The sequence below is a fragment of the Thunnus maccoyii genome, chromosome 1 (genome assembly GCF_910596095.1).
Source record: "Thunnus maccoyii chromosome 1, fThuMac1.1, whole genome shotgun sequence".
Classification (NCBI taxonomy): domain Eukaryota; kingdom Metazoa; phylum Chordata; class Actinopteri; order Scombriformes; family Scombridae; genus Thunnus; species Thunnus maccoyii.
The window spans coordinates 37,341,681-37,366,114 of record NC_056533.1 but is presented as its reverse complement, the minus strand read 5'-3'; the positions used below and the strand labels follow the sequence as shown (position 1 = coordinate 37,366,114).

Below are 24,434 nucleotides of genomic sequence, written 5' to 3'. Positions count from 1 at the left end.
TTCCTGCATCATGTGTGAGATTAGCGGTGTTTGCATTTTACTAACGTGGCTTTTTATTTTCTTTCACATCTTACTGTGAAAACAAACATAACTTCACTTTAAATTCATAAACTCTTACCATCAAATATATCACAGAACAGGGACGACTAGGTTCTACTGTGCAAGACTTTCCAATAAAGCTGATAAATACTGAATAACAATAGTTCTGTAGTTCAACTAATGATCACATACAAAGGTAGGAACCATCTGTTTACTGGACTTATCTTGTGGCAGAACTGTTAGCTCCGGCATTAAAACTAAACATAAGTGTATCACTCGACAGGTGCGCATATGCTAAGCATGAAAGGGCTGAGAATAAAAGATTAGCATGCTAACGGATTTGAAGTGATTACCAGGCTGTCAACGTGTTCCTGCAAATATTCCTGCATGATGTGAACGCACCGCTAAACGGGATCATTTAACTTGGAAAAGATTGTATCAGTACTAAGCTGGAGGTTTCTATTCAGTCAGTTACGTCTGCTTACTTCTTTGTGCGAGATGGTGAGCTGTTCCTCCAACGCGCTGCATCTTTCCAAGGCAACACGTAGTCTTTCCCTTACCTGGAAAACACGTAGAACAAACATAAACAAACCTGTACAACTTCAATCTTTATTTCTTTGCCTTGCAATATTAAAATATCTGTAATGCATGTTATCATGTATACATATTGTTTATACACACATACTTCAGCACTACAGTCGTACCTTCTCATCGAGGGCTTTGTGGTGTTCAAAAAGTGACTTAAGAGCTTTGAGGACCTCCACTTCGCTTGAGACGCCCGCTGGAGACTGTGCCTGTCTCTTCACCACCGTCATCCTCAAACTACGCTCATGGCGAGACACCAGGCACTCCAAGTGCTCCAACAGGAGCTGGTGACACAATGAACAGTGTTAACAGGACAGAAAGTGGCTCAAACACATTCAGTATCAAGCTTACTGTCCTTTCACAGTAAATCGCTTCACAGTTATCGCTTTTCCGTAGCCGACGCAGAGCTTTCGTGAAGCTGTTGGATTATTGTAGATTTGTTGTTTTTGCATTAATAAGCCAGAACTTGTTGTGTGTTGTGGTCGGCTGATAAACATACAGCAGCTCATTTTCTTAATGTAGATTTTAGTTTGTCTAGAGCTTTTTCTCTGTCTGCTTCTGTTTAAGTCCATGTTTGTTAGTCCAAAGTAGCAGATTATGTGTGACAGACTGACACTTCTCTCTGGTCAACCCTGTTGAGACTCAGATATTAAACATTTTTTTAAAAACGTTGTACAAAAGTAAACAGGTTCTACTCAAACAGTGCTGACTAATAACACTAGTTGAATGTAAGTATGGTCCTGCTCTTTCTCTGCACACATAGCTGTCTGTAATGAAATTTATCGTCTGTGGTTGAAATATTTTGATGATTGAGCATTTTGCAGCACCCATATAACTTGTGACAATGGTTTTCATTATAGGACAGACACTGATGTGTCAACCAGTGTCATGGCAACCGTCTACACCGAAAAAAAGAAACATTCAGGAATTTGATAGGAGGAGTTCCAGAGGAGAAAAACCAAACGTTCCTCATCAGCGGTGGATAGTGGAGATTGTATAATACTTCTACTATGAACTAAAAGATTAAGAACAATTATGTGTGTGTGTTTGTGTGCACACCGGCAGATTCTACTAACCCGTGTGTTGTTTCTCTCAGCCTTCAGCTCCGCAATCTCCTCCTCCTTCTCCAGAAGCTGCTCCCTGCACACGTTCACTTCCTTTGTTAGTGCAGCAAACTCCTAGAATAGAAGAAGACAAATACAGCAACATGAAACTGCTACTTACTAAGCTCCGTTTCTTGCTAAGATGCCATCTGAAGATAAAAAAAGTGATGGTATTGTGGAGGCATAGCTGTCAAATATTTTAAGTTTAAAACTTTGTGTGAAAGTGTGAAATGAATGTTAAATGCACTGCAGCAATATAACGTCTGTTCCTAGAGATTAACTCATTCCTAGATATCCTCAACACTTTACTGGTCACTTTAAACCAGTGGTTACCGCTCCAGGTCACAACTTTGTCACAGCAGCCACTGGTTACATCTGATTAATACAGCAAATTTAGCTAACTAAGTTCATAAACAGTGTTTATCTGCTTGGATTGGATCATTTAACTTTAAAGTCAGTGTTGCTCCAGAGCCACTGTGTTAATAGATATGTGTGTTTACTGCTGGTGAGGACGTGTATAATTCAGGGAACTTAAGATACCAGAAAAATTAGCCGTTGCAACGTTTTTCCTTGGTGTGGTTTCTGTGGTTACCATGGTAACAAAGTAAGTCGCAGCAGCACCGAGTTTAAAAGAGTTCCAGCTATCATCAACTCTGACAGAAGTGGCGAACAACTGTTCACGAGAGCAGCGGCAGCAGCCACGCTCTCTCTCTCTCTCTCTCTCTCTCCTTGCAGATGCTGTCTAACCTCAGAAGCACGGTCATGTTTACATTGGAAACAATGGATGTGATGACAACCACAGCTTACTTGCTGAAAACTACAGGCTGCTTTGTGTTGTTTTAATCAGCACCGATTAGAGATTCTCTAACTTTTCCAAGAGGAGAGCATTGATGGTGTAGACCACACTGACTCGGTGTACCCTCAGCGGCTGGTTTGATGGAACAAAATAGAAGCGGAGAAATCAAAAGGTGGTAAAACATCAGACGTATTTGAGTTCCATCAAACTGAACGTATGCAAACATTTAAGAACATGTGATACTGCCGCTCTGTAAACAGACTTGTTCTCATAAACCTTACATTACTGTCACATCTTTCTCAAGTTCCCTTCAAACAAATGCAGTTGTGCACACGCACGCACACACACACACACACACACACACGCTGCTTCTAGAGATTACATGCATGGTTGGACATAAAGAATGTGCCATCCTGATTTTTTGCCCAGTAGCACACAGGCACCGTAAGTGCTGAGGCCTTCTTGCTACGTTTTCTGAGGGTGGGAGATGTGAGCAGGGACTGTGGGGAGGTGGAGGGGGAGGTGGAGGTGGGGGTGGAGGGGTTGCTGCTGGAACTGATCGTTCTTTTCAGTCACTACCACAACTATTCTCTCTTCCCTTCCCTTCACTCAAGCCTCTGAGCTTTTCCAGCGACTGGCACGGATTCTGCTCCGCTAAAAAGGAGTAAGTGGGAGTTTGCTATTGGCTAAGATCAAGGTCTCCGCTCTCTGCGAGCCAATGAGAGACCAGAAGAGGCAGGCCCAGGGGTAATTATAGAGTGGCTTACTTCCTACATTCCAGAGAAGACGCTGAGGTTGAGTTGTACAGCAACCTTTAGATTTCTCTATGCCTCTGTCCTCCAATCCTCCATTTATGACTCTCTTCAATTCCCTCAACTTTTCTTAACTCATCATTTATTTAAAAAAAAAAAATCATATTCAGTAAATCAAACCATAGAGAAGAGCCTCACCAGCTCTCCAACCCAGTATACTGATGCAGAGAAATTATCTTCCTGTACCGCAAAATGTTTATTATTCTTAATATTTTATATATTTGTATTAATTTCACAAAGGAAGCAGAAAAAGAGACAATACTCGCCACACATGCATGTACTCACAAACCTCACAATATGTGCACATGCAAAACAAAGTACTATAATATTAGACAGAAAACATGTATGTGTACAGAGCAGTTCAATACAATAACCCTGAAATAAATAATAAATACTCTCTTATTCATTCATCTTCCTGAGGTCCTCAATCATTTTGGTTGTATTTTAACTAGAAGAAAAGAGATTAAACTATGAGTGTCACTTGTTCTTTTAAGCATTTAACAATTTAATCCCCATAAAATTAAAATATGCAGATCGAATGCAGTGGAATCATAAGCTTGTATACATGTGAATGCAGCTGTAGGACTGATCCCGTCTCTCCGTGCAGCAGTGTAAACTCGTGTCTGCCTCAGTAAGTGTAGATGAGTGACATGCTGGTTAGAAGCAGAGTGAGCTGCCTGTAAGCCTTAGAACAGGGGAGGGGATTAAAGGGGGGGGGGGGGGTACATGAATATGTGTGCCAACCTATTAAAGGAACAGTGCACTAAAACACAGAGGAACACACAAAAGCTTTTCAGGGATATAATTGTCCTCTGTACAGCGTTCAGCTGTGCCGTGGAGGAGGATATCTAAACACTTTAGCGGCGCTAACAGCAACTATTTTCTTTATTATTATACGATTATAAAATCAGCGTCATGTGCAGCAGGTGTAAAAAAATGTGAGCCGGTTTTGAAGGCATTGAACGGCATAAATGAGTAATGTTTCAACACAGCAATTCAATTTGTCCTCTTTTAAAGATAGTTAGCATTAAGTATAATCCATCTATATAACCTACAGGGACAGAAACTCCAAATTTTCATATATTATTAACAGATTTTCACAGAAATATATTTTTCAAAAGGAATAAATCAATTCAAACTGGTAAAATGTTATGTTCATGTGCATTACAATAGTTTTAATATCAAAACTGTATTTTTGTTCATCCACTTTGTATCCAATATTTAAAACAAACAATTTTAGACTTCTTGTAACAAAACAAATACAAACATGAATGTCAGCTGTCTTGGAGCATATCAGCAACAAATACACACATATAAACATAATACACTAAATAGGCGACATTGACAAAAAGTAGTGAGACATATTAACACTAATTAGTGTTCAGGCCCTTGAATTCTGATATGAGGAAGGTAATATATCTTTTATTTTGACGTTGCCTTTTATTCAGAAACACTGCAGGAGAGGAACAGAGTTGACTGCAGCTCTGGAAAAGCATACAGAAGGGAGTGAGATCAGGAAACAGTACGGCTCCTCTCTGTTATATCAACAGTACAAGTAAAGAATGTAAAACAATCTCCAAATGACAGCATACTTGATAAAAGCTATATGGTGTTTGGTGGGCAAGTTAAAACTGATATCACGGCATACCAGCATGTCAGCATGTCTACATCTCTAAAGGCTGCAGTCTATCCAATGTTCTAACCTTCATAACACCAATTCACTTCACATTTTCTTTTAGACTAATCTTGCCTGAAAGTACCAGAACACTTTATGGATTCACAGAATTTGGCAACTGATGAATAGGCCTGAAAAAAATAAGCTCTTTTTCTTTCAAACACCATACCATCGTCAGACTGCGCTGTATTTGGCATTGAGATCGGAACCAATAGGCCTACCTCCTACATAATGACTTTAGCCGTTCTTAAAAGCTTATTGCGTGTGCTGAAATCGGACACTGTGCAGAGGGCATCTGTTCTCCTAGAGGAGGACTCGCCATCAAAAACTAATTAGACACCACAATGGCTCCTATTCAGCGCCGCTTTGCCTGCTACCCAAACGCACGCAGACAGAAAGAAAAAGTCAATCTAGAAGGAGCTGACAGAACGCTAGTTTCCGCCACCTCTATTCCTCAAGTCCCTGCTGTTCAAAGACTGGATCATCAATGGTCTCCCTGAAGTTTTTAACATAATGGGACTACTTTATGTGCACATGCTGTATGCATATGTATACATAAACATCCATTGGTCTTCCCACTTCCTCATCAAAACTGTAAAAACGAGAATAAAGAGAAACAATATTAAAGGTCATTTGAGTTCCCTCTAAGCCCCCAATATGTGTATTTGGTAAAGGCAACGTCTAATTGTCTACCTCGGTAATTAGCTTAATTACTATTCAGTGCAACAAAAGGGCAGCACCATCATCTGGCCATTATCTTCCAAAGTTTGTTGTGGTTGCACAGACAGATTACACAAATTCTGACTCTATTCTTGGCATATTCTTTGAGCAAGGAAAAAAAATGTTTAATGCAAAAAAACACCTTTATTTTTAGCACATTTAAGCTGTATTTAAGAGTCGTTTGTCATAAATATGAAGATAGTTTCTGTGATTCTTCAATGTTTTCATTTAATCTTAACCAAGAGCTCACAAATTTAAAAACCCCAATAATTTTACAGCCTTTATTGTGAAGTAGCGACCAGATCCGCTACAGTCACTGACACTGGTGACTGCTAACTCCTCAGTGTGTTAAAATAGGTCTACGTAAAGATCTGAACATTTTTCTGTACATACAAGTATAAAGTAGGAATTTTAAAATGAGATATGAAGAGGCCATCAACACTTGTGGGTACGAGGTCCAGTAGTAGGTTCACGTCAACCTTTTAGGAATGAGTAAACAAAATTGAAAAGTTCTTAACAAATTCCTGGTTTGTATAAATTTGGAACCGTTTCCAATTAAGAAACCATCCTAAATACCCAACCCAGTGGAGGTCAATGTTAGATTTCACAAGATTATACTCATTTGACTAGTGACTAGCGGTGTAATGGTACGTTTAGTCATCCTGAACCGTTCGGTACAGGATGTTCAGTTTGGTAAGCGACTTTCCTCATTTCGGTTTGCTCCGTGACCCAAACAACTCCAGTCAAAATAGTTTAATTACCCTCTTACTCTGACGTGCGGCACAATAATTCTGGAGTACGTGTGCCATCAGCAATGTTTTGGCAATGCACCGCTAAGCTGTAGCATGCTAATGGATGTATGCTAGCCAGCTTAGCCAAGTTAGCCCGGTTACCCTGGTTACCATGCTCATGTAGTGTCGCTGCCGTCAGAGTGACAAAAAAAAAGACCCGAGCTGGACGATCCTCCAATGACCGAGTGCAACACTATTATTAAAATATGCACGGTTATCGACGTTAGCATGTTGTTAGAATTGGCTCTGAGTGACCATAAATCATCATTAAACAGCTGTCAGCAGGTGTCCTGCCTCATTGAAAGAAACAAAAAGGTTATTTTCCTTTTCCACTGCAGCACAACTAAACGGTTTCAGTAACAGTTTCGACTGCAGCATAACTAAACTAATTAAGGAACTGAGGATAGTTGGCAGAACTTGCAGAAGTTGACAGCAGAAACCGGTTGGCTTTTAGGACAAACTAAACTGAGCAGCATGGCCTTCACTCTCCTGTCTAGTGTCTGTGTGTCATTTTCCTTTTAAGTTACTAATTCAGCTCACATTTGGCAAAAGGCAACACTAGCGCTCCGTCACTTTCATGTCACTGTGTGGAACAAGTCGGTCTTTGTTTCTCCGTCTTACCGCTGTGAACTCTCAATTCATGCCATTGTACCACTGACCAGAATATAGAAATGGCCTCAAAATAAGGAGACAAATATCAACAGCAAGCTGCCAAATTCCCATGATTTGGTTTTTAAACTAAATAACAGCAAGACTGAATTTTAGCTTTGTGTCACATTAATAAAAAACCAATTCAACAGTCACATTTTGTGCGAACATTTGTTCAAAATGGAAAGAACTATCACACTGGGAATTCTTGGGAAAACCCGGCTTTGTGTTCAGTTGTTTTAAGTTCAAATGCAGTTGATATAAAACAAAACCAGTTTATATCAGACAAACCATGACACAAATATCAGGATTCAGACTATATGACAAATAAAACTACTGTAGCATTAAGAATTAACACATCAGAACTAAAATATTAAATGAAATATGACTTAAGAGATGTTTCTAAGGTCATGTTTAGACTGATATTAGCACATTCAAACTGGTGTCAATGAGCTATCTACGACATGACATTTGATCAAACTATAAAAGAACTTAACATTAAGTAAAACTGTGTCTTGGTGTCTTAATAATCATTGTGAATTATGGTTGGAATATGTGATTTACTCTACAGCAGTAAGAGCTAGATGTCATCAGAGTTTAGACTTTTTTTTTAAAGGAAATGAGGTGTTTAGGTGTAAGAAAAGTATAGAACCAATCATAATGTTTGTTCACAATAACTTCCAGATAACAAGGAAGCGTATGTAAATAAGTATAAGTAAGCATGAGTAAGTATAAATGAGTAAAGCAGAGGTAAGGCAGCTTGTCGCTATGTTAAAGGCAGCAGTGGTGAGATGTCGCTGTTGGGTAGATTTGGTTTATAAAGATGCTAGCAACAGTATATAAAATAAGCACGGCAGCAACGTCAGATAGGTTGGACCACTGTATTTAACTATACATATTTAAACATTACAGTTATGGCTGAAAATGACAACAGAAATAAACAAGTTTCATATATCTCCGCAGTTTAAATTAACTGCCAGTTGTCGACCTGGGAGTGACTGTTGTTAGCGTGACGTCACTGTGTTTCTGTCTATATGTTGGCGTTGTGGTGTGTGTGTGGTATAAAAAGGAGGGTTTCAGCCTGCGGCATTAGAAGAGCAGTGACTCTGCTGTCCTGACTCCAGTGGGGAGTTCATTCCACTATTGTGGGGTCATAAAAAGAGAAGCACAGGGCCCTTTGAGTGACAGGGTCGACGGGGGGGGGGGGGGGGATCTATTACTCAAACCAGCCTTCCTGGATAGTATTTCATGGTCTCACTGGTACCTGAAGCAGCACGTCCCCACCAACGCAGCCTCTTGCGGTTTTTTTTAAGGCACTGATGTCAGAACGTCTCGTCAGACCCTTTTAGGACTAAACAAACAGCAGCGTCTAAGACATGACATCCCTGGTTTACAGGGTCAGGAGCTGCTGGACTGTTGTACAGACAGAAACACTGTGCAGTCACCAACATGTCCTGTCACAACAACCAATCAAATCTGTAAAAGTAACAAGTGATATCAATGAGGGGAGCGGGGTATCAGTGAGGCTGTTTCGTCTCAATCATTTAGTTTCATTTAACACATATTTTGGATCAAACAATGCTATTTTCAGATAATGTATAAATGCAACCAAAAGCAGCAGGCAGAACAAACCAGTTGAGACAGGAGAGGACTGATGTCTGAGCATCATTTGCTACCTATTCAATAAAGCAGTTTCAGTCCAGTAAAACAAAACAACAAATCATGCACACCGCCCACTGGAAAGTCAGTGACAACAATGCCCGTTCACAAATGTTCAATGACAACCCGGCACAAACAAGCGATACAACAAAGCTTTTGTCTCCATATGCTCAGACAGCTCCTTCATGTCACTCATTCTGAATTTGACTGTTTAACTTGTAAAAAAAAAAAAAAAGAAAAGGGACATTTTGATGTGTTTGATGATGCAATCTGGTCAAAGCGATTAAGTCATTAGTGGTTTCGGTTAGCACTTTTCTTGACATTTTCTTCTCAACACAGTAATGAGTTGGCAGATGACTCACTGTAATTGTCGCTAGAAGCAAGTTTGGCTAGAAAAATGTGTGTGGAAAACAGCGTGTAGCTAACTACTACCAGTCCCTTTTTTTTTTTTTTTTTTTTTACTGCCTCAACAATCTTTATAGTAGTTGTAGAACACAGCTGGTAATTCACTGCCAGGAGACACCAAAACACATCTAGTGTCGCCCACTTCAAGCACAGAAGCGCTGAAACGTTTCCCCACAACATATGGGCCCTAAAATTGGATAACAAAAGAAATCTATTTGTGAGCGCAGTAAAAGTGGAGTCACTGAGCTATCCGTAAGATGACATTTAATTGTGGGAATGTCCGACCGATTTGGGCAACACACAGAATACAGAGAATAAAAAGAAAAAAACAAAAACCTGAACTAAGTGGCGTCTAACAGGGCATCGCTTGAGCTTTAAAACGCTGTTGACGTGTGAGCGAGCCGCCCTGGAATGTTTGTGCATTCCAGTCGAAGGGTTCTCTCACCAGGAGAGAGGAAACGAGAGAAAAAGCTGCACATCCCCTTCACCTACTGTACCTACTGCAGCCAACAATACTCCAAACAAACTGTTTATTCCATGACGGCATCAGTCTCATTCCTCGTAAGGTCACTAGGAATGTTATCTGAACTGAGTTATCAGACTAATATTTGCTTGCTGTTCCTGTTTTGTATTGTTCTTGATTTTTATATCTCCCCTTTGGTTTAAATACCTTCTCCAGTTTTCCTAAAAATCACTGTTAACACCATTGTTTCTTCATCAATTCACTGTTAAATCAAATCTCCTAATGACAAAGTGTTTATCCAGTTTAATCTTTTTATTGAACCTTTCTTTAACCAGGAAAACTCTCATAGAGATTAATAATCTCCTGGCCAAACAGACGCCATAAGGGATGAAAACATAAAGGTCAAAGTTGGCAGACACCGAGTGTTAATGTGTTGGTGTAAACAGAGCCGGCCATAGAAAAGACCTTTCAGTCACCAAATCTATCACAAATGTATAAATCTGCACTCTGTGAGGGGTTTGCTAAGACACCAATTTCCTAAATTGAAAAAAGTCATAGGGCACACATGGTTAAAACCTGGAGTATAAATGCTAGATGTGAGATAATAAGAGTTTAGAGAAAATTATGCCGACAAAACAACAAAATGTGAACTCTGCTCGCTGCCACACACCGTCACTCCCAGCTGCTGTTATGTTAGTGATATGCACGAGTCATTGAAGCCGAGGTTTTTCCAAACTTGATGTAGTAGCAGGCTTATACTGACATTTCACTCAAAGGCAGCGTTTAATAAAACAAATACAGACTGAGATTAATTTTACGTTACTGAAACAGTCACCAGCTCTGATATGAAAGCAGCATAAAACTTTGTTTCCCTCGAGATCATCTTCAGTCTCAGATTTACTGAATGTTAATAGAATATAACATACCTGCGAGGTGATTAGATCATGTAAATGAATCAATTAGTGGAATTAATCTCTGCCTGTTCACAAGGGTTTTGGATTACAGATTTACAGGCGAACGACACTGTAAACAAAAGAATGCTGCGTGGTGTGTTAACACCAGATTACAGCAGACAAAGTGCTTCTACTTTTTTTTTAGCAGCTGGATTTTCTTGCCTTCCAGATACAAATCCCAGGAGGTTTGGCAGATATCCAGATGATCAGCTGACACCCCAGCAGCATACGCAGCGACGTGCACACGCACACACACAAACACACAAACACGCACCCATATGAACTCAGTTGTTTTAGTCTGGCTGGAGGCCTCGCTTATTTCTGTGTTGAGCAAAAAGGAAGAAATGACGATTATGTAGAAGCTGGAAGATCGACGGAGATGGATTGATGGTAGATTTCTAATCATAACAAAATAGACACAACTATTAAAAAAAACAATAAAGGTATTTACAAAATGTCTTGTGTCAGGGATGAAAACTTTTCAATTACTCTAACGTGGATGTTTACGGCCCTCTGTCGACAGGATTACAGACTTAATACTTTTAGCTTTTTAGCCTGAATAAATCCTTGATTCGTTGTCTATAAGTTATGTAAATTGATTTGTCAAATTCATGGCAAGAGACTGATTGAGACCAACTCCTCTAAACGCTTTTTTTTCCTTTTTGTTTATTTTATCAATCTGTTCTAGTGGTTAATAAACTGGTGACTGGTGTTAAATGTATGTATGATAGTTTGAGAGATAATCCATGAGTTGTTTGGTCCATAAAACGTCAGAATATGGTGAAAAATGTTGATCACCGTTTCCTTCACCACAGGGTGACATCCTGAAACGTCTTGTTTTGTCCTGACCAACAGTCCACAACCCAAAGATAGTCAGTTTACTGCCAGAGGACATTTAAGAAGCTGGAATCAGAGAATTTTGACAGTTTATTCTTAGAAGAATAACTGAAAACGATGAATTGATTATCAAAATAGCTGGCAATGAATTTAATAGTTGGCAACTAATCAATTAATTGATTAATTGTTGCAGCTGTGAACAGTTTGACTGAGCTGTAAGCAAAGTCTGGTGGTTTCTTTTACTTTACACAGCAGATAAACATGGTTTAAGTAACTCGCTTCCAATGATGCCAGCGACTCAACATCCATAAACATACTAGCTTGAGTGAATACAAGTGATGACAACACTTTTTACATGTTTATTTCTATGTAATTATTCTGCACTACAGTCCTAACACTGTGTCTTTGTTTCAGAGTTTTGACTTGTAATTTTCCAGCTGTACAACAAAGAGCAGAGAGAGGTTGCATCAATTCATACAATCTGATGTAGCAATACGGTGGAATCCAGAGCGATGTATCAGCTGTAGAGTCACTTCTGTTCCTCTCACACGTTAGCACGAGTGGAAAAAAAAAAATTCATCTCCTGTGAGCACAAGAGTCCATCTACACCCCGCGCCTCTCACTCGACCTGCGTTCAGCGTCTCTGTCCACAGAAGCAGCCGACTGTCAGCTGCAGCGACCGGACAAGTTACGTCACCGGGCTGATTGACAGCAGAAGTTTACCGAACCAAAATAGTTTATATGTCTGCTCCACGGGAAGAAATCCACTGTGTTTGTATTTATTGATTCACTGATACACATATACAGCAGGATATCTGTGTGATTAAACAGCTGCCTGCTCAGATTACGCTTCACTAAACATGACAGAAACAGACTGGGAGTGTATAAAAACGTGGGGGGTCTCTTGATACATGTGATAAAATAGAAGCGGATCTGTTACGTGAGAAAACGTTTTCTATGTGAACTGGCCGTGGCCTCTCTCTCCCCAGTTCGCCGGCCCTCCCTCAACATTCAACGGCTGCTGGAGACTCGTGTCCTCACACAGACAGCTGCTCTGATGACTTCCCCCCCTGTCCTGTGCACGAACACCAACGAGCCAAGAAGAGCAATTAATCGATGCAATCCGTGCAAAAGACTGACAGACTTCAAATGACGAAAAATATTGCTGTTAAGAGTGTGATTTGCGTCACAACGAAATAAACGATAGACGTTTTTCTATCGTCACAAGATCTACGTCGTCAGATCGCACAGCCCTAGTGTGAGCTGCTCTGCTTTCTATATGCGACGGTCTCTTACACTCGACAGATAATAAGACGTGAGACGAACAATGAAAGTAAACAGCAGGTTAACTATATATCCTGGATGCATGTTCACCCATAAGTACAACAACGCTTTACTGATTACCAGCCTCTTATGCATCATTGAAAGCTGGAAACCTGATCCCTTTGTTTTTAATATAAGACCATGAAGGGTAGAAACACGACTCATTAATATAACAGAGACCGACGAGCAGATGGACAACGCTAGGATGTCGTTTCCCTCCACGTTATACAGATAACAGAACTAGAAGCACAGGTACGACCTTCTTATTACAGTACGGAGCTTTGTGCATATTAAATATATGCACATTATGGCTGAATGATATTTGAAAAAGCGATGATGCAAAGTTTTTGTGTTATGTAATATACATTATAATGTAACACTACACTTTTCCTCTGATATATGCAGCAATTAACTTCAGTAGCTCCATTTGAGAAGTTTCTGTTTTCACTCCTCATCACCAGAATAGCTTCTCACAGCAGATGTAGCTTCTTCTTCTTCTTCTTCTTCTTCTTCACTGTTTCTTATTTTCTTGACTCATTTTAAGTTTGATGCAAAAATCCATGAGATGCCAATCAGTCCACTCTGAGAATGATTGTGATTGGTCACTAAGTTTAGTGGTTCCGAAAACGGGTTCAGCAGCACCCTGAGGTGCTGTCAGGACTGGCAAGAGGTGCCATGAGATTCAGCATAATGTTCATCTATTGTGCATTATTAATAACAGTTTACCACATAAAAAAAAAAAATCAGCAACATTTACATTAACTATGTTTAATGTTACGTTGTCAAACATAACAAAACAGAATAAATATGCAACAAAAAAAACCCACCATATTAAAAACTCTGTTTAACATGCAGGTAGTAGCAGCTGACATGACAACTCGCAGTTGCAGGTTGTCATAGTAACACAACACACGTTCCAGCTTGGGAGCTCAGCAGCAGTCAGAAAAAAGGTAATCATCAGGGCAGCTATGCAAAGATTTTGACACAAAAATCAGCTGGAGGAAATGCTTAAAACATCTTCGATCTCAACACGGAGACGACTGAATCTGAGCCGACAGACAAAACTACAACACAGACAGGTTTTAACTGCTTGTGGAAGACGAACATCCGTCACCGTTCATGCACATTCACTGTGGTATTATTCCCAACGTCGTGTTTGTGTTGTGTAGCTCTCTGATCGCTGGTATACATGAAAACAAGACGAGAGACGTCCTGTCAGCGGAGTCACACCTGCAGGTAGTTCTCTCTCTCTCCACAGCAACAGCAGCTCACACGTCCCATTAAAACACCTGCAGCCTTTTTCTGTTTTGTTTGGCTTTTAATCTGAATGATTGAGAATGAGCCAATATTATAATAAATTCATTTTGATATAATATAACCTAATATAATATTGTAATATGAAAGTGTTATGCATGTTATATTGAAGGTTGGGTGGTTCGGGGTGCCATGACAAAAAAAAAAACTTCCTTTGAAGGGGTGTTGTGGTCTAAAAAAGTTTGGGAACCACTGGAGTAGACAACTCATGACAAATGAACTCTGCTAACTTGCCTCAGTGCGCACCACGCTGCACCCTACAATCAGTCGGACATTCAACTCCCAAAAACCGCTTTCTCTCCTACGAGAGCCAAAGATCTGTAAGAGCTGTCATCCAAAAGTGAGATGGACACTCTGCTGTCAGTGCTGCAGGGAGTCATGCAGGAAAGGGGGGCTCCACGGGGTTCTTGGTGTTTTTCTATTCAAATAAGATTACAAGGCACATTCTTTTGCTTTGGTAGTGTATCTGTGACATTTTAACATTTAGAAATGTTGATGATGTGGAAGTAAAGGCAGTAAAGGGTGAATCATATTGTTACAAGGTGAGATTTGACAGGTATTTTGGTTTCGTGTGACAGTTTAGACCAGTGCTGCTGCGGCTGACAAACCTCTCTCATCTCAAAGTATATGACCTTATATAATCCAACCCTATGTCAAATGAATGAGGTCTCTCTCTCACTTACCTGTGGCAAAGCAGTGTTAAGTTGTCTCTGCAGCGAGTCCCTTTCATGGCTAACTTCGTGCAGTTTGCCCTGAGTCAAGCCCAGGTTCTCCTGAGTCTCTCTCAGAGTCTCGAGAAGACGATCCCTCTCCTCCAGCATGGACACCATCAGCGACTCGAAGTGACCCTCCGAGTCCGACTGCAGCGGGGAGCCGGAGCCCCGGCGACCGCTGCCGCCTCCCCCGCCGGGCCCTTCAGCCTCACTGATGGTGGGCATCACCTCGCACATCATCTACAACCGTGGTTTGGACAGGACGGATTAGAATCGAAAGGAGAACAAAGGAGAAATAGACTAAATCTGTGGATTATCCTGCATAACCCAGATATTGCTTCTGGAAAGAAACTTTAACGTTAAAATGTTTTAATTTAATTTTTCAATGCATTAAAAACCTCAAACTAAATTTCATTCACCTCCACTGTAGAGGGGTGGTGGTAAGAGGTATCATCTCACTGACATCTCCTACAATTATACCCAATAAACCAAATCACTGCCATAAACATTCTCTAATGTCCTCCACAAGCAGAATTTAGACACAGGTTTTTCATTCATCCTCCTCACTGACGGCTAAAGATTGTATATTGAAAAATAGTTAAGATGGAGAAAAAATGACAGCAAATTTTTTACTATAAAGCTCAACAGACAGTCAGGAACACTCAGGCTTGACTGTAAATTAAATTGGCTGAGGATTGTTCATGTTCTTAAACACTCTCTCTCTCTCTGACAGATTTGAGATTAAACAGACAGACAGACAGTGGGCAAAGCTAGAAGTGCACTTTCTAGGTGATCTAATCAGCATGCTTTGCAGACACCAAAGCAATGGCCAATATAACAGCTTATTGACTAAGCACAAGGGTATACAGAGCCAAATCAGCTGAACCTACTTACTGATTGATACTCATGGTTAACTACTAAATGAATACACTTGTCCAGAGTAAACAATCATACACTGGTACTGCTCTGAAAACAACGGAGAGCCCTAAATCAATCCCAGGCAGCTAAGAAAGCTGTGTTGTCTGAAGCTTGTTGAGTAATGCTGCATCTAACAACAGCTGGGCAGGAAGGTCTGGAGAATTAGAGCCACTCTCCACACCAAAGGGCTTAGGTCCTGTAAACAGACTGCTAGACAAAAAAAAAAAAAATCCAGAATCATGTGAGCTGGATTTAACATACCTACTAGGAAGTACAATTTGCAAATTGGTACAAGTGGAGGAGGAACTTAGTGGCAGCCAGAGCAGCCCCTTCATCTAATTCTTTGCATCGCCTGAGATGCCAAAAGCCATTTGCTTTCAGAAACCACTGTGTTCGGTTCAGTGAACTAACTCTGAACTGCATCTCCCGACGACGACTGTGTTCAAGAGCTGGGTCATACTTGTTACATGGGAATTAACCAGAAAAGGAAAAAAAAAAAAAAAAAAAAATCAGCCTGCCACTCTTAATTAAATGCAATTAATAATGTGCACGTTTAAGATGATAAATGCGGAAAGGGGGCAAAGTTAACCTAATTTATCAGAAGCAAACACAAAACCAACGCTCCATATCGAGGTCAAGCCACTCAGGCTCAACAATGTTTATGAGGGGGAGGGGTCACACAGCATCCATGAGAGGGAGTGACAGATGGTGGGTCCACAGTAACTTAGCATGGACATCCCATACGTCAAAAATTAAAGATGACAAACCAAGATCTAGAAACAGGACACTTAAGTATACCAACACTTAACACCTCTTTATTTTGGCACTTATGACGTAAGAGCAATTCTGCCTTCATATGCATGATAAAGGAATAACTGAGTGGCAAAATAGGGATAACAGAAGACTGAGAACACCAACACTTGTCACTCAGATGAGAAGTATTTTGTTTTATGATGCTAACTGCCTATACAAATATCAAACTAATCAAAACTTGACTTTAGATAAGTTTAACCATGTAAGATTATGAAAATCAGTTCAATCAGTGTTGCAGGCACACATAAGACATCAAAAATATGATTGGTCACTTCTAACATAAGCGTGTAACTAATGCCTGGAGTGGTTTTGTGTCTGTACCTCACCTTTTAAAGAATAATGTTATTCCAAATGCCTCTGAAATCCACGATATTTTATGCAGCCAAGTAAACAAAGTCCAGGGTTCTCCAACTGTATGCAATGTTGTCAAACTTCACAAATATCCAAAGTCATTCAGAACATATAAATTCCATTCAGACGCTGGGATGCATAATAAGGCTGTGTGGAAAGAAAAAAGATGGGATAACTTCCTAAAGGCCTCAAAGCGAAACCCACAGAAAGTGAGCAGGGGGCAGTGCTCCAAGTTTGGCCGGCTAACTCGGCGTTAGCAAGCTAGCATTAAGTAAGCTGGTGGTTCGATGATTGCATATCTGGATTTGGAAGTAAAGTGTCTTATCTTTGCTTTTCGAAACAAACGGCCATACTCAAAAATAAAGTTCAACTCGCCCAAAATAACCATTCATAACAGAGAGATATGTGATGATACAGTTAGGTGACGTGGAAACAGTTGTAGCCTTGCTAGCTTTAGCTAATTTGAAGCAGAAGTCTTTGGCTTGAAGTCAGTTTAAAGTTAGCCGACGTTAGCTACTAGCCAGCTAGGTAGCTAACGCTTCATATACTAACTTAGCTAAGATAACGTCAGGTAGTTATCTAAGGATATGCTGCATTTCATATAAAAGTAGACAACATGATAAAATATGTCATAGCTATTTATCTTACATAATCGAAAATACTAAAAAAAGAGCTAAAATCCTGAAATAGGTCTCCAAAGCTCTGCTGAAATGATAAATCTATCAGGTAAACGTTAGCGCATCAGCTAACGTTAGCTTCCCGTCGATTCGGTGGAGTCGCGTCACCACATCAACGGCTCGACTCGGAAACTTCCAGCTAACGTTGATCGTTAGCGACGGTTTTCGTCCGTTTGGAAAACCCAAAATCCCGAATAAAAACTTATATTCCCCCGAGTTTCCGTTATATTCCCCGAGTTGTTTGTGTTTTCTCGGTATTTCCACCCAAAAAAGGTCCGTCGGTCCGGTCCTTCCCTGTCGCCACTGCCTGCCAGCTCCGGCAGTCGGGACAGCCAATGGTGGGCTCTCTGCCGCTAACGCTGCTCATCAGCCTGGTAGTCCGTCCGCCGGGAGAGAGAGCGCTGCCCCGGCTGGCAACAGGAGGAAAAGGGAAACAGCAGCAATCTCAGTTCCTGTCGGGATCCGCAGTGGTGGAAGAAGTACTCAGATCCTTTATTTAAAGATCCCACCCAGACATGTTTTGAGATGTATATATATATATACACTCTTCTTTGAATAAAAAATTATCGTCTGATAAGGTTTTTCCACAGAAAAAGTGTAATTATTTTGTTAAAATCCTTAAAATTACACCTACTCCTTCAATAAAAAATTCCTGAATCCATATTATGCAAATAGTTTTCATTTCAAAAGTTTTCCTGCTGGACACAAGATGTCTCCTTCCTCAGTGTAAAGTCCATTCTCAGTGTATGTGCACTAGAGGCTTCAAGTTTCCACATCACACTTGTGTAAATTGAATATTGCACCAGGACTGGCTCCAAACTAGTTGTGATGTCACTAGGGATGTGCAGAAGGCCCAGTATTTGTATTTGTATTTGTATCTGTATTTGTTGAGTCAGCAAAATTACTTGTATTTTTATTCGAGTCAAAGTGATAAGAGGCTTAATAATCCTGTTTTAGTTTTTATTACGCTTTTAATTTTAGAAAATTAAAGTGTTACAATAAGTGTCCATGAATAAACTACCTTATGAGGGAGGTCTGCACACCAGGTCTCGAACTTGAATCCCCAAGATCATAAATGACTGCGTTGACTATTTAGATAAAACTTTACTCATCACCTCATTGCAGACAGACCTCTACCTATTTATACACCCATAAAACAGAGACAGCACAGCGTGTAACATGTAGGGAAGAACTTCAAAGGCAAATATTGCTTTGCACTTCTCATTTATTGTCTATTTTTTACAACCAAACTTTGTGGAAAGGAGAAGGGGAACAACTGGTTATGGAGAGTCCCTTGGGAGCACTTTGCATGTCAGTGGCTCAGCTTTATCTCTGGGGAACACCCCCAACTCCGGGAGTGACGTCCAAATTAGGAAATGTGCATTATGTAGCAGGTGGATGTGACTCCCCTCGTTGAGACCTGCTGATAGACGTAACAGCGGAGCAGAGGAGAGACACTGAGATAGCGATGTAACCGACCTGCACTCTGGTATTTGACATGGTTTTTTTTCTTCCTGAAAACAAATAATTGTTACAATATTTGTATGAAACAAATATTTGTTTAAAAAAAAAAAACACTATTTGTGCTTTGCCAAATAATGTATTTGTATTCGGGCACACCCCTAGATGTCGCAAATCATACTCGTAGGTCCACGCCTTAAAATCATGCTTTTCAATGAGCACTGAGAAAGTTTCCACTTTCAGCAGATGTGAAAACAGCCTTCTAGTGTCAAACTCTGACTGCATATACATCATTCTGCACAGTGAAGCTCAAACATCCAAGTGAAGGAACAAGAAAAACACACTTTTGAGTGGAGGGGGACTTTGAGTAAAAGTACCAATACAGTAATGTAAAAATACTCAATTACAAGCGAAAGTCCTGCATGAAAAATCCCACTTAAGGAAAAGTACATAAGTATTAGAAAAGTATACACAGTGTAGTTAAAGTATTAAAGTTAAAACAGTGGTTTGGTCCCTCTTTCTGATATATTCAAGTCAATATATATATGTACTGAGGGGTCATGAAATGATTAATGGGAGAGGAAAGAAGAAAAACCAAAGTTCTGATACACAAATCTGTTTTCAGTTTTTGATTGAGGGTGAACAAGGCATCTCTGCCTCGAATTTTGGTATCCCCTGTTTCTCATACCTCTTCAATCAATGCTGATGTATAATACTCAGCACAGGGCCTGATCAAAGAACAACTTGGCCCCATACTCTTTTCTTCCCTCACTCCCTCTCCTACTGCCTCATTTGTTCTGGAGCTGCATCAGTCATTCACTCAGCTGAATGTTCAATCCACAGAGGAAGCAGAAAATTGAAAAAGAAGAATTTACTCAAGTACAGTGCCTAAGTCCAATTTTGAGGTACTTGTACTTTACTTGAGTATTTCCATGTGATGCTACTTTATACTTCCACTCCACTACATTTCAGAGGGAAATATTGTACTTTCTACTCCACTACATTTATTTGACAGCTTTAGTTACTTTTCAGATGAAGATTTGACACAATGGATAATATAACAAGCTTTTAAAATACAACACTTCTCTATTAATAATCTAATGATGTCATGTATAATAATATATCAGTTAGAGGGACGAAATGAGTACTTTTAATTCAATACTTTGAGTACATTTTGCTGCTAATACTTAAGTACTTTTACTTAAGTAGGATTTCCTGGACTTTTACTTGTAATGGAGTATCTTTATATTGCTATGTTGATACTTTTACTTAAATAAGATATGAGTACTTCTTCCACCACTGGTATAGCCTAATGTGACTGAAAACTAAATTTTGTACTTTCCTCTTTGGATTAACATCAGAATAACTAAAATAATCTTAATTCATCTGTAAAACAGTAAATCTGTAAATGTAAAATATGTGTGAGATGGGATTAAAGGTTCAAACTTCTTTATTAGAAATAATATATGGACTTTATTAGAATTGTTCTTCAGTGACCTACATTCAGCTGTTGGAAATGAAATTACTGATAAAACAATTCATGCTGATGTAGGACTCACAATAAAGAGAATACTTGCGCCATCTTGTGGTGATGAATGCACCAAAACTTGCATTTATAATGCAGGATGGACAACAGTATTTTGATGTTTACAAAAATACAGAAATTATCTTCAGTAGGGGTTGTAAAGTATAATAACTAAATCATTTTGACAGAATTTGACCAACTTTGATTCCAGACTTTGGAAGAAAGGTATTCTGAAGGTAATCACATTACACCTGCAATTTTAATGGCTGAAAAGTAGGACAATCACAGTCTGATGGTGACATTTTAATATACAGGTCTTTCTCAAAGGTGCAAATGTACACCATTTATTTAATAAACTAATGTACTAATTACCTGCAGAACCCATTAAATAATGTTTACTTCACAATCTTTTAACACTGCAACCAAGTTACAGCAACTCCACAGACCGATTAGTGACCTATCCAATACTGGCTGTAGGTCTTTTAACTCTCTGTCACACAGAATTTTGCTGTATTTCTTTTTAAATCAAAGCCTGCCTTTACTGCCTTTTTAGGGCTGGAAAAATACTTTAACCCTTTATTTAAAGATCATCTTTAGTTCATTGTATTGTGTCAACATGAGTCATCAGTATAAACTTGGAGCTGAAATGATTAGTTGAAAATTAGAATTGATTAATTTTTTAACTAATTTTTAAGCAAAACTACTAAACATTTTCTGGTTGCAGCTTCTTAAATGTGACAATTTACTGAGTTCTTCTGTTTTATATTCTAGTGACTTAAATATCTTTGTGTTTTTGAGACAAAACAAGCAATTTTAAGATGTCACTTTAGATGGGCATTTTCACCATCTTCTCACATTTAATAGACCAAACAATTGATCGATTAATCAGGAAAATGATCACAAGATTAATTGATAATGAAGATGATAAATAGTTGCAGCCTTAATCACCACAATGGCCATCCTGGACAGTTGCAGGCAGTATTATGTTTTAATGATTCATTGTTCCATGGCACTCATATTGGCTTTTACATCAGGATTGCAGTCTGTGAATGGAGGATTGATGATGATTCAGGCTACATGCAAGAGCTTGAAACTTCATAAGCCACTTTTAATATTTTTCTCACTGATAATGCGTCCCAGCGCATCTGCAGGATGTATCTTTCACCTATTCAGTCTGGTCACACCAGTGACTACCAGTAACAGTCTGGTTGACAACTGAGAATAGTTTTGAGAGGCAGAACCCACAACAAGCTACCGATCCACATTCTATTACATAACCCCAGGGGAGCCCAAGTGGGTGGAGCCCAAGGGGTTGGGGAATAAGAACCCCACAAGGACGCACCAAATGATGATGACGAACGCAAATGGAACAATGACTATGAGATGCATCTGCGGCAAGGTCTGCAAAAACCTGCGTGGACTAAAAATACATCAGACCAGGATGAAGTGCTTGGTGCAGGAGCCGACAGTACAGCGCACAGGGTCTGACAGTGCAGCACACAGGGTCTGACCCTGGTGAGACGCAGGAGGAGCCCAGCCCGGAATCACCCCACAGTACCCAGCACCTCCAAGCACCAGACGCTCCATCACCAGGTACAGTAGTCCAAAAGGCGCAGGTGACATGGCCCCCAGCCGGCATGCAGAGAGAGTGGCACCAATTCGGGGAAGACACTGCCTGAATAATATCAAACATGTGGAAGGGGATGCTGACAGCTGTCTGGAAGCCATGTCTGCAGTCATTGTAAGTTATGGAGCAAAGTGATTTGGATAAGAGAAGGAGAGGAACATTAAAGCACCTTACATCATGAACAAAAGAACAGGAAAGATCCACCAGCTGCGGCAAGAGCTCCAGGTCCTCACAAAGCAGCACTAGAGCGCAGAGGAGGAGGAGAAACCACCCCTTGCTGAGCTCCATAACATCATCAGGAGGAAGCTCATGACCCTGCAGAGGGCAGAGTGGCACAAGAGATGGGACAGGGAGAGAGCCAGGAAGAGAGCTGCTTTTATAGTCAACCCCTTTGGCTTCACAAAGCAGTTACTTGGTAGCAAGCACAGCGAACATCTCACATGCTTCAAGGAGGAAGTAGATCACTTTCAGCATGATCCTATGAGAGACCAGGAGCTGGAACACCAAAGAGCCCTTCTTGACCAACCAGCCCCAAAAGTCAACTTTGACATGAGGGAGCCGAGCCTGAAAGAGATCCAGAAGGTGGTGAAAGCAGCTAGAGCCAGCTCAGCCCCTGGACCGAGTGGAGTACCATACAAGGTTCACAAGCACTGTCCAGAACTACTCAAACTCCTCTGGAAACTCACATGGACAATGTGACGCAGGGGGGTCGTTGCCGAGCAGTGGAGATTATGCTGAAGGTGTGTTGAATCCCAAGTAAGAGAATTCCACAAACATTGAGCAGTTTAGACCTATCTCGCTGCTAATTGTCGAAGGCAAGATTTACTTCAGCGTCTTGTCCCGGTGGACGACAGACTTTCTGCCAAAGAACAACTATATTGACACCTCAGTGCAGAAAGATGGGACTCCAGGGATGCTGGGCTGCCTTGAACATACAGTCACCCAGCTGATTAGAGCGGCACGTGAGGGGTTGTGCTGTGGTAAATCTGGCTAATGCATATGGGTCAATACCACACAAGTTGGTAGAGACTGCACTAAACTGGTACCATGTTCCTAGTAAGATCAAGGACCTCATCCTGGATTACTATAGCAACTTCAGATTGAGAGTAACTTCTGGGCCAGTAGCATCAAGTTGGCATCGGCTGGAGAAGGGCATCATCACTGAACGTACAATATCAGTCACCCTCTTTGCCCTTGCCATGAACACGGTCATAAAAACTGCAGAGGTGGAGTGTGGAGGCCCATTAACCAAGTCTGGCATGCGACTGCCCCCCACCAGGGCCTACATGGATGGCCATTCTCTGTACCAGGCAGCAGATGAATCCTCCAAGGACTGAAGAGGCTTATCAAGTGGGCAAGGATGAGCTTCAGGCCTGCCAAGTCCAGGTCACTTGTTCTGAAGAAAGGCAGAGTCTCTGACAAATTCTACTTTGCCCTGGATGGCACCGCAATTCCATCTATGAATGTGAAGTCAGTCACGAGTTTGGGAAAATGTTTTGACCACAGCCTCAGGGATGTGGCAGCCATCCAGGCATCAAGGAGCTAGAGACCTGGCTCAACAGAGTGGACAAGTCAGGACTGCCTGGAAAATTCAAGTCCTGGATATACCAACATGGCATCCTGCCATGGATCATCTGGCCGTTGCTGGTTTACAATGTACCCATCACATCAGTGGAGACAATGGAGAGGAGAATCAGCGGATACTTCTGCAGGTGGCTCAGCTTACCATGCAGCCTTAGCAGCGCAGCTCTGTACGGGAAGAATAACATCCTGCAGCTTCCTTTCAACAGTTTCATGGAAGAGTTTAAGGTCTTCCAGCCTAGAGAGGCATTGCAGTACATAGACTCCAATTATCCCAAAGTCTCAGCGGCTGGCAATGAAATCCACACTGATAGGAAATGGAGCACCACCGGGGAGCTGGAGAGGGCAGAAGTGACCCTGAGGCATAAGGCGGTGGTGGGGGCAGTGGCAATTGGAAGAACAGGCTTGGGAGGCTTTCCGACGCCTCAATACAACAAGGTCCAGGGCAAGGAGAGGCTGCTGCTTTTCCAGGAAGAAGTGAGAGCATAAATGGAGGAAGCAAGAAAAAGCAGTATGCTAGGCATGTAGCAACAGGGGGCATGGATGAGATGGGAGAGTGCAGTGGAACAAAGGTTCACTTGGACTGACATCTGGCGAGCAGAGCCCCAGTGCATAAAATTCTTGATCCAATGATGATGCCTCCCA

The 24,434-nt window shown here is 40.8% G+C and overlaps 1 protein-coding gene and 1 pseudogene across 7 annotated transcripts in view; one reads left to right on the top strand and one right to left on the bottom strand.

Annotated features, from left to right (window-relative positions):
• ppfia1 (PTPRF interacting protein alpha 1) overlaps positions 1-18,068 on the bottom strand; it is a 42,964-nt gene extending 24,896 nt beyond the window's left edge. For all 7 annotated transcript variants that reach the window (XM_042407863.1, XM_042407933.1, XM_042407777.1 and 4 more), the window contains exons 1-5: positions 16,894-18,068; positions 14,807-15,076; positions 1,701-1,802; positions 744-908; positions 525-599 (exon numbers count right to left, since the gene is read on the bottom strand). In XM_042407863.1, coding sequence (XP_042263797.1) covers positions 525-599; positions 744-908; positions 1,701-1,802; positions 14,807-15,076 — 612 coding nt within the window. In that variant the 5' untranslated portion in view covers positions 16,894-18,068. The remainder of the gene's footprint in view (positions 1-524; positions 600-743; positions 909-1,700; positions 1,803-14,806; positions 15,077-16,893) is intronic.
• Positions 18,069-22,307: 4,239 nt separating this feature from the next.
• On the top strand, positions 22,308-24,422 carry LOC121895676 (annotated as a pseudogene).
• Positions 24,423-24,434: the final 12 nt, after the last annotated feature.